Genomic DNA, 11,390 nt, shown 5'->3' on the forward strand with positions numbered 1-11,390 from the left:
TTAATAATTCTAATAAGTAATAGGGAAAATGATGAGAGATTCCATCCTACACTGGCGATGCCCCCTCCTGTGCTCTCATTAGCTTGGGATGAAAGATTCCATCCTACACCGGCAGCATGTAAATCCCGTAACCAAATCGAATCAGACTTGAGTGAAGAAACCAAATAATAACAAATGACCAGGAAGTTAACACAATCAATCTCATCCCCTTTAATCTCCATCATCGAAGTTCATACTAAAATTGGAGAAATTATGAATTCCTTCCTTCCTTCCTTCTTAACCCTTTCATTAATCCTGAGATGAGATATGCCTAATTTGTATAACTAATAACTTTGGCAAAAAAATTAAAAAAAAAAAAAAACATTGACAACTGTTAAATGGCTGACGTGGAGATAAGATGCCAACTGTCAACACTAGTTACGTTAGTTTGTCACTTGTTCATGTTGATTTTGAACGTGACTCAACCTTTTTGGTAATTCTCTCTCAGAGTTTTGATCTTCCTGGGGCTATGTTATCATTGTTTGGAGATTAAGATTGTTTCGGGGAAATAACTTGATGCTAAACTTTTGCACTGTTTTATTGTGAAAACAATTTCTTTTTATTTTGTGTGCATGGATTAATTTCATTGTAAAAAACAAGAATACATTGCGTTGGACTACTGCAAGTCTGCAACACTAGGACATAGCATTATATACATTAAACTCCTACTACTACAGTTGTCTCATAGGATAATAAATACAAATGTACACTCTACACACTGTATCTATAATTGACACTCCCTTCGCTTGTATTGTTGTAGCCAAGACATAATGCCCTGAGCCTCCCAATTATTTTCTTATGGCACATACTTAAAAACACATCAATATAATATTTTAGATTATTTCTTGATATTCAGCAAGAAAGGAATAATATCCCATGGTCATTATTGGAATTCTTCTTATTATAGTCTTCAATCTATCTTTGTACTTGTCTAGCCTCTCATAGTCCATGGGAGACAACCTAGCCTTAAAATTTTTTTTTTCTCATATAATGAGGTGACAAGAAAAGTCTTACATTTTTCATGTTGCTAAGCCTAGCAATATGAGCATCATTTAGCTTTGTGAAGAGAAGATGTTGTCTACGCAAACTATCAGTTGAATACAATTTCCTCTGGATTGGGCATACTATCAAAGAAGACCATAATGTTAATCATAAGTTCACAAAACTAATTGTGAGTGTTTTTTGTTCATATACTCATTCCAAAGTGTTAAATAAAGAAAACAACCTTGTTTAGAGGAGCTCGGATCCTCAAGAATGCATGTTATAGGGATGGTCATGCACATCATATTCAATGGAGGGGAAAAACATCAAATGGGTATTTCTATCAATTCTACTTTTTGAATGTCATTGGTCAAAATTCCCTTTGATTCTTTTTACTCACTCAACGACATCTAATGTGTATCTCTTAACAGGCTTTCTAAAGGATTTTCTATCCATTTATAGGTTTAAAAGAAGAACAAGAAAAAAGAAAGAAATAAATAAAGACAGAGGGGAAAAAATGAAAAGAGGAAGAATCAACTTCTCTTCCCAATTCATAATTAGCTGGAACCTAAGTCTTCATGTTAAAAACGATATGAAATATTGTGATTTCTGAGCTAGACCTTAGTTGAAGAGCCAAGGAATATAATAGTAACAACATTTTTTGTGGTTAATATAATACTAACAACACAAAAACCTAAAAAAAGGTACAATGTTCATTAATGTCTCACGTAATTGCATTTGGTATCCAAATTACTAAGATTATAAACATCATTAACAGAAACAAAAGAAAAAAATTGGAGTTTCATCAACAAGTGCAACAAACTCAAAAGAAAATGATGACTTACCATTATTCATAACACTTATTATAGTTCATCTTCCTCAGTGAGTGCCAACTCCAAGATAAATGTTCTTGATCAAACGTAGCTCTTTGACCACATCATTTATGACCATTCGATCCCATGGGGATTCAGTTGAGCAGGCAACTCCAACTCTAATAACTGAGTTAAGGCACTCTCGCACTCTATCCTTCATGCATCTTTGACTTCCAGTGATGTTGGTTATAGATGTTGCTACTTCTTCTTCATCTTTTTCCTTGGAGAGAAGTGATGGGTCAACGACATCCATTACTCTATTGTGCAAAGCCATCTCGGCCCAACAGTGAAGATTAAAGCTATCTTTGAACATTACATGAGTAGACCGCTTCCCTGTGAACATCTCTAACAAGAGAATCCCATAACTATAGACATCACCATGTGTTGAAACATCAGCACCTGCACCATACTCTATAATTTATACTTCTTATGTTAGTACTTCTATAACTAGCAAGAACAGGAGCAAAGTCTATTCGTCGCGATTGGAAGAATAACATAACATGACATGCATCTCAAGAAAGGTTAGGGTATCCTCAAATTCATTCTTATAGCGCTCATACAAGAAACATAGGCTCCTCTAGCGTCAATAGCTATGGATCTAAATCCATCAAATCATTTGATGGCATGATATAAAAGTAATTTGATTTCATGACTTCAATGTGGCATGTGGCCACATAAATCTATATATAAGAAAACTACAAACCCCTACACAAACTAAATGCATAATTCTTCAAAAAAAACCATAGTTTGTAGCCTATGACATTCAAGGAATGATTTGATTACAGTAAGGAAAGATACATCAAAACTTTTGTGTAGAAATAAAGAGACTCAAAATATCATCTAAGCATAAATACGTTATTAGTAGTTTTATACAATTACTTTTCAATTGTTTAAGATTGAGATATTAAACTTACGTTTCATTAGGAAGGGGCTAAAGATTTCACAAATGTATATGAAAATATTAATTATGCCTTAAGGTTTTGCTGTGGAATAGGTAAGAAAAATATTAGATTCATCATATTAAGGAAAGCTCAATGATCACAACTTTTGAAAGAAAAGGAAAAAATTGTACCAATTCAATAAAAGAGGTACATTACCTGGTGCAATGTATCCGATAGATCCCTTTATTCCGATTGAGCTCGTGTGATTTTGAGATCTACTTGTGGCTTTTGAAAGAATTTTTGATATCCCAAAATCACCCAAATGTGCAGTCAAATCACAATCGAGAAGAATATTGCTTGGCTTTAGATCACAATGAATAATTTGCATATGACAATGGTGGTGTAGATAATCCAATGCAGTTGCCATATCAATGGCGATATTCAATCTTTGAACAAGGTTTAAATGCCTTTGTTCATATTGTATGCCGTTTACATGTGGATGTAACCAACTCTCCAAATTCCCACCGGGCATGAACTCATATACTAAAGCCTTAAAATCATTGCCTTCAAAATCTATACTTGAGCAAGATGTTAAGATTCTTACAAGATTACGATGCCGAATATTTCTAAGGGATTCACATTCAACCATGAAACTCTTGAAAGCATCTCTTTGTCTAATGTGGAGGACCTTTACTGCAACAATAGTTTTCCCATCATTGAGAACTCCTTTGTATACAGAACCACAACTTCCCACTCCAATCAAATTTGCAGAAGAAAATTCATCAGTAGCTTTAAGCAGTTGGGCATAAGAGATCCTAAAATGATGACCTTCTATCAAAAATGAAGTGGATTCTTTCTTTTCTTTTCTTCTCCGATAGAAAATGACAAAGAATATCATAGAAATCAAACACAGAGAGCCTACACAACTGCATATGATAACTATCAGCTTGAAAACAAGTGGCTTGCCATCTTTTTTTGACTTTTGACTTTGGCATGCTGGCAAATGAAGTTCTGGTATACCTCCACAAAGCTTATTGTTTCCAATAACTGAAAATACAGTCAAATTTTGAAAGACTCCATCTGCTAATACCTCACCCTCCAAATGATTGAATGATAAATTTAACTTTTGTAAAAACTTAAATGCAGCAAAATATTTTGGGATAAAACCAGAAAAGTTGTTGTGCGAAAGATCTAAATCTTGAAGACCTCTTAGGGAACTCAAAGACGATGGTATAGATCCTTGAAATAAGTTACCCTCCATAAAAAGGTGCTCTAGGCTTGTACAAGCACCAAGGGTGCTAGGGATTTCACCTGATAACTTGTTCTCAGAAAGACCTAGGATTCCAAGATTGGTAAGTCGACCCACTTCCAAAGGTAGAAAACCAAAGAAAGTATTTCTACTCAAGTTTAGCTCTATTAACATGGAAAGATTAAATATCTCTGTGGGGATCATACCATTGAAACTATTATCCGAAAGGCCCAAGCGTAACAAAGATTTGCATTTTTCAAGACTTGAAGGTATTTTTCCTTGCAATCGATTATCACCTAAATAGAGATCAATCAAGAGTGTCAAGTTTCCAAGAGAAGAAGGGATTGGCCCTCTGAATCTGTTCCGACATAGATAGAGTCCATTTAGCATTTGAAGTCTCCCAAATGAAGTCGGAATACTTCCTTCAAGTAAGTTACCAGATAAGCCCAAGAGTTGTAAACTTACAAGGTTCCCTATCCCCACTGGGATGTCACCAGATATTTGATTTTTTGACAGTGAGAGCTCTATCAGTTGGGTTGATAAGTTTGCTATGGAGTTTGGGAGGACACCACCAAATCGATTAACATTAAGCTCCAAAAATGTTAAAATACTACAGTTGGTCAATGTGTTGATAAAATTCAGGTCATCAGCTCCTCCACTTCCCAAATGATTTGACGCCAATGAAAGCATATAGAGTTTTGATAATCCTCCAAAATGAATAGCCACTTTCCCTGTAAAACTACTTCCTCCAGCGAAAAGTAGTTCGAGTTTTGACAAATTGGATACAGAAATTGGAATTGGTCCATGAAATAGGTTTTCTGCAACTGAAAGGAACCATAGATTAGGAAGAGTGACGCCTAAATTTGTTGGAAGACTCCCTTGAAGTTGATTATCTCCAACATCAAAATCGGCAAGTGAGGAAAGATTATATATAGTGGGAGGGATAATACCAGAAAACTTATTTCCGCCAAGCCCAAGATCTGTTAATCTTGTCATTTGGCCAAGGGTGTTTGGAATACTTCCACTAAAACCATTTTCTGCTGCAGAAATGGCGTAAAGGGATGAAAGATTTCCAATGGAAGGTGGGATTTGTCCCGTCAATCTGTTGTCATGGAATGCAAAGAGTTGAAGGTTCGACAAGGTGCCAAGTTCTACTGGAATTTTCCCCACAATATTGTTGTAACCTAAACGGAGGTCTACAAGGTTGGAGCAACGTGATATGTTGGGTGGGATCTCCCCTTCAAATGAATTGTTGTGTAGGAATAAATAACGAATCCTGAACAGAAAGCTTACTTCACGAGGGATTTCACCATGAAAGCTGTTGTTTTGAATCAAAATCTGTCGAAGGAAACTGAGGTTTCCTATTTCTGGAGCCACGGTCCCCACCAACCCACTGGACAATAAACGCAAGTCTCTGACTCTGTTTGGATGCCGGCGACCGCCACATATAACGCCTGGCCACTCGCAATAGGGGACAGAGTCATTCCAAGAGCTCACAACATGAAAGGGATCATTGGTTATGCGAGCCCTGATGGCCAACAGGGCTAGCCGATCTGTTTCATTTGAACCTCTTGATTGTGGATGCGCCAAGCTCATGCAACTGCTGCTGCACCAGAGAAGAAGAAGAAGAATGGCATTAAGATAAATAGTGCAAATGGACAAAAGCACCAAGCTATAACCCATCTATCAAATGCCAAATGAAAAGAGCTATAAATGGACTGAAAATTTAAAGCTAGTTGAGGAGGAGGAGGAGGAGGAGGAGGCAGAACTGAGTATAATAGTCTCATGAATTGCAATTTATAGTCTTGTCAGTAGCAATTTAGGCAATGAAACTACTGAGAAGAACTGAGACGTCTCTGGTTTTTCTTCTTCATCATGACCTTTTGGAATGTTATAAAAGGTTTCAATGAGGCCTCTTAAGTGATTGGCCCATGACACACCAATTGTAGGTTTTACTTGTTGGCCTAGAAGGATAAGACATAGACATGAATGTAGACTACTTCAAGAAAAGTCATTGCCGTATGAAATGGGATTACTTTTCTTGAGACACTGATCATTATCATATGAAATGAGACTACTTTTATAGGCAACTGAGTCAATTGATAATGAAACTGTGACATTAACTATGTGACTTATACCTTGACAACAAGAAGTCAATTTTGCCACTTGATGACCCACTTCCATTTAGGGCTGCAACAGGGTCGGGTTGGGCTGGGTTTTATAGAACCCTAGCCCAACCCTAAGTCCCCTTAATTGGGCCCAGGCCCGACCCGACCCTGACTCAGGGCAAGAAAAATCCAACCTTGACCAGCCCTCAGGGTCGGGTCGGGCGGACCCTGATTGGCCCTGATCATGGGGAGGGGGAAAGAAATGCATGGGCTAGAATGGGCTGGGAAGAACAATATTAATTTTACATAAAATAACAATATAAAAAATTATATTATAACACTTATTGTCTTCATATATAATATATTATATAAAAAAATGTGGCTGAAATTTAAAGTTTATAATGTATAAATTATATCAATATATATTTTACAGTATAACTGAAATCAGGGTCGGGCCGGGCCGGGCCAAGCTTAGCTCGAGGCCTCAACCCTAACCCGACTCGACCCTAACTCAGGGTCAGAAATTTCCAGCCCTGACCCACCCTGAGGGCCAAATATCTCAGCCCAGACCCTGTTCGGGCTCAGGGCGGGCCATGGCGGGTTCGGGTCGACAGGGCCAAACTTGCACCCCTACTTCCATTAGTCCTCTCCCCTCCCGCACACCATATATAAGAGACCTGACTGTGCCTCCACCCCTTGTAGGTTCCACACCCCCACTCCCAAGCAGGGTTTTAGTAATAGGAATTGGTCCATATCGGTCTGGATCAGACAGATTTAACCTTATCAGAATGAATTTAAGCAGATTCTCATGTAATATTCTTATCTATGTCAACAAATGGCATCAAATTCTGCCTTATCTTGTAGATATTTTTGAAATGTATGAGTGTACAATATTTGAATTTGAATTGTACAGTTACAATACATTAACCTAGGGAATCTTATCACCCAGAATAGGGATGCAATCATGCCACCATATCGTTATTATTTTATGTATAAATAGCCTATTATCTATCAATGGAAAGACAAGCCATTTCAGCCTCATATCTACATGTTACCAAATTAACAAATATCACCAGATGCGAACCAAAGTCTGATCATTCTATCGACCCTCTGCTACATTTCTTTACTTCTCCCCCAAATATCACCCTTCTCTAGCAGATCAGTGTTCTGGAAATCATTAACTAATGTTAGAAATGATGAGATCAATGGTGGTACAGTTTTTCGAAACTTGAAACTCGATCGATGACTCATTACTCGACCCATTTGACTGGATGAGTCATTCAGTAATTAATAACATAAAAACTTGAAGTATAAATGAACTGATGTTTATTTTCAGAAAAATAGGAAATGACTTCTTTCTGCATTTAAATCATATTGTGCTTTTTAAGTCTTTGTGATGTGTATTGTATATCACCCTATTTTCCTCTTCTTTTCTAGACTATATTGGTAGGTTTATTGAATCAGTGAGTTGAAATCTTTGGAGGGCCTGATCCATGAATTTGTTAAAAAGTGTGGTTAAGCTGTCTTGGAACAGTGGATGGTTTCACAATGGTGGGCAATCCTTGTACTTGCTGATCAGGGATTCCTCTTTAATTCACAGGTTTGTATATGCAGTATGATGTGCATGGAAACCTCTTAGGCTTATTATCTGCTCACCCTGGATCCAATATTTCCAGGCATGAGCAGAGCCAGAGACATCGATCCAACACCTCTTTGAATAAATCAGACTTGACTCTGCTAGTATTATGCAATAATCCATCTGCTATGACGAGAACAGAGAGTGGTTGATCTCTGTCTCATGGGGCTCTGTGGTCCAGATTTTAAGGGGGAGTCATTTCACCCAGAGAACTGGAGATGCCCACAAGAGCATTCCTTAATTGGTACAAAAGTTCTGACTACACTGCGTACGCATTCAACACTAGGCCTGTGTCTAAGCATCCATGCCAAAATTCTTATATTTTCTACATGAGCACTACTCGATATGACCATGTTAAGAAGTAGACATTGGGTATCTATTCTCGACGTAGAGATCCACAACCTTACTGCCATTGGAAAATAGATTCACCCAGAGCAATTGATTCCACCGTTTTAGTGAAGAGACTAGACCATCTCAGGTGGCAGAAGGCAAGATGTTGAGTTGAGTATAAGTGTGTGTTTAATATTGAAGAACACTGTCCGGGATCATATACATCACTGATTAATGTTTCTACTACAACTACAAACAATAGTTAAATTTTTTTTTTTTTTGCAGTCACCAAGGAGGGATTGTTGTAGAGTTTTGCTGTCAAGAGATCAACTATGTACCTATCTGTGGGCAACTGTCAAGATGGAAAGATTTTGGAACTATAACAGTGGGTGCTGAGTTGGTTTGATTTCATTTCTTTGTGATCAAAGGAATCTCAGCTCAATTTATTTAGGCATCCTGTATTCTAGAATAAATCCAAAAAAGCTCATATGCTGTATTGGAAACGAATCTCCCTTCTCCCCTCATCAAGGCTGCAAGAAACTATACAGAGGAATCACAAAATTTGTAGTATGGCTTCAATATTGTTGTTTATAATTTGTGGACACTTCATCCAATCTATTCCGTTCCTTTCCTCTCTGTACTTTTTTCTTGAGATCTAAAAGGTGGAGACTAATTGTTGTAACAAGAACTCAGAGAGTTGCATACAAAACTGAAACAGAAAATTCAGACTATCTTCTCATACAAACAAAAGAAACTCTCACATGATCTTTATCACCAAATTGTTGAGCTGCTGTTGGATTCCTGAAGAGCCAAGCCATTGGATGGAGAGGGAAACAAACATGGTTGGCAGATTGTCCTAAGTGTTGTTGTCCATTGATAGTACCATGAATCCGATGTACAGAAACAATGCTTCCATCTATATTCATAACATATACTGCAGTCAACCAAGAAATATATAATTAGGAATTTTATTTGGAGGGAGCTGAGAGAATCTAAACAGGGAATAAAAATCACATGTTTTTCATTTATCTCAAATTTTTTTCAGGGAGCTATAACAATTTAAAGAGGGAATAAGGATCGCAGCTTCGCAGGGGGAAAAAGTTCTTTTTTAACCCTCCAGTTCATTTTAGCTCAATTTTTTCCCATCTGTCTGAATCCTAAAAAAGATGCAGCAAAATAAAAAGGCAAAATGCAGAAAGATTTCCTCCTGAATTGGGAAGAGAGAATGTGGATGTTTCTCATTTTGTAAAGAGAGAAAAAGTAAGAATCATGATGACAGACAACTGAGTAATATTGTTAATAACAAGAATCTACAAGAAACTATGAACTACTTTGCCCTTATCAGAAGAGGGGGGAGGGGGAAGGAGAGAGCGAGTAGTCAGTCCAACCTCTACTAAATTCAAGCTCATTTCACTCAGATAATTAATTTCAGAAACATCTCTGTATTGGAATGGATTTTTAGTTCAGTTTGAGTGGGTCATAACCTGATCATCCCAGATTTATGAAACATTTTGAACCTCATAACTATGTGTATCAAATGCAGACTGAGGAGCCTGCCAGATGTCAGCTGCAGTGGAGAGTCCAACAACATACGGTAATATTTCTGCAGATAGGCTGGACATTATCCAACTCATAACAAGCTGGTCTTTGCGGATCCATTCAGAGTAGGCTGGGTTGGGAACAGGAATAATAGAGCCTTCAGGAATTGTGGTTTTGATGGGGCATTGCAAGGTGCCATCAATGTATCCTACGAGTTTCCACAAGAGAAAGTTGTCATTTGTGAGTTTCAAAGTAAGGTGATGTTGGAAGGCAGGAGTAGAAGTAGAAGATGAAGCCATCGTTGAAGAGGTTTGGGCAGAAACAGTAGAGGATGATGAGTTGTTGGACATTCAAATTCCTTGGATTAGAACTTGGTGGATGATACCATGTTAAGAATGAAGAACGAAGAGAATGGATTTTCTGGAATCTCGCATACCCTTCCTGATGGGTTGCGGTTGTTCTTATAGATGTATTTTGAATTTGAATTTAGGTTGTTACAAATGGATAACCATAGTTGGTTTTGGATCAGCTTACAACAGCTAGATAAGATTATAGAACAAGTCTTACGGAATTTAAATTTGAATTTACAATCAAATGTATAACCGTTTCCTTAACACAAATTGACCCTCATAATTATGTGTATCAAATTGTATCTAGTGTTTGATTTTGATTAGGGAGTGGGATGCCAATATCCAAACCTAATCGGTAGAGGGCCTGCTTGACTCACTCCATGAATTTGTTAAAAACTGTGGATAAGCAATCTTGGAACAATGGATGGTTCCACAATAGTGGGAATTCCTTGTACATACTGATCTGGAATTCCTCTTCACATGTTTGTCTAAGCAGTATAATGTACATGGAGACCTCTTTGGCTTATTAGCTGCTCACCCTGTAACTCCACTAGTATCTTTGCACCACCTGGACGTTGTGAATCCAATATTTCCAGGCATGAGCAGAACCAGAGCCATTCAATACCCCTTTCAATCAATTCGACTGGACTCCGCCAGTATTATGCAACAATCCATCAACTATGACAAGAACAAAGAGTGGTCGATCTCTGTCTCATGGGGCTACGTGATCCAGATCTTAAGGGGAGTCATTTCACCCAGAGAACTGGAGATGCCCACAAGAACATTCATCAATTAGTACAAAATAGCTGATTACACTAGGTATGCATTCAACACTAGGCCTGTTTCCAAGCATCCATGTTAAAAGCCTCAAATTTTCTACATGAGCACTACTCAATATGATCGTGTTAAGAAGCAGACATTGGGCATCTATTCTCGATATAGAGCTCCATAACCTTACTGCTGTTGGAAAATGGATTCACCCGGAGAAATTGATTCCATCATTGTCATGAAGAGACTGGACCATCTCCGGTGGCAGAAGGCAAGACTTTGAGCTGATTATTAATATTGAAGAACACTGTCAGGGATCATATATATTACTGATTAATGTTGCTACTACAACTACTAACAACAGTTAAAATTCTCCTTTTGCAGTCACCAAGGAGGGATTGTTGTAGAGTTTTGCTGTCAAGTTAGACATCAACCATGTACCTAACTGTGGGCAACTGTCAAGATGGGGAGATTTGGGAACTATAACAATAGGTGTTGAGTTGCTTTTATTTCATTTCTTTGTGATCAAAGGAATCTCAGCTCAACTTATTTGGACATCTTGTATTCTCTAGGAATCTAAAAAAGCTCATATGCGGGGATTGGAAACCAATCTCCCATTTCCCCTCAGCAAGGCTGC

At 37.7% G+C, this 11,390-nt stretch overlaps 1 protein-coding gene across 1 annotated transcript; it reads right to left on the reverse strand.

The window, feature by feature from the left end:
- Positions 1–1,849: 1,849 nt before the first annotated feature.
- On the reverse strand, positions 1,850–5,705 carry LOC122649756 (probable LRR receptor-like serine/threonine-protein kinase At3g47570). Its single transcript, XM_043842996.1, has 2 exons — positions 2,990–5,705; positions 1,850–2,303 (listed from the first exon to the last, which is right to left on the reverse strand). Exons 1-2 carry the CDS (start codon positions 5,703–5,705, stop codon positions 1,900–1,902), a joined length of 3,120 nt encoding a protein of 1,039 aa, XP_043698931.1. The 3' UTR covers positions 1,850–1,899.
- Between the last annotated feature and the right edge of the window lie 5,685 nt (positions 5,706–11,390).

The sequence above is a fragment of the Telopea speciosissima genome, chromosome 2 (genome assembly GCF_018873765.1).
Source record: "Telopea speciosissima isolate NSW1024214 ecotype Mountain lineage chromosome 2, Tspe_v1, whole genome shotgun sequence".
Classification (NCBI taxonomy): Eukaryota; Viridiplantae; Streptophyta; class Magnoliopsida; order Proteales; family Proteaceae; genus Telopea; species Telopea speciosissima.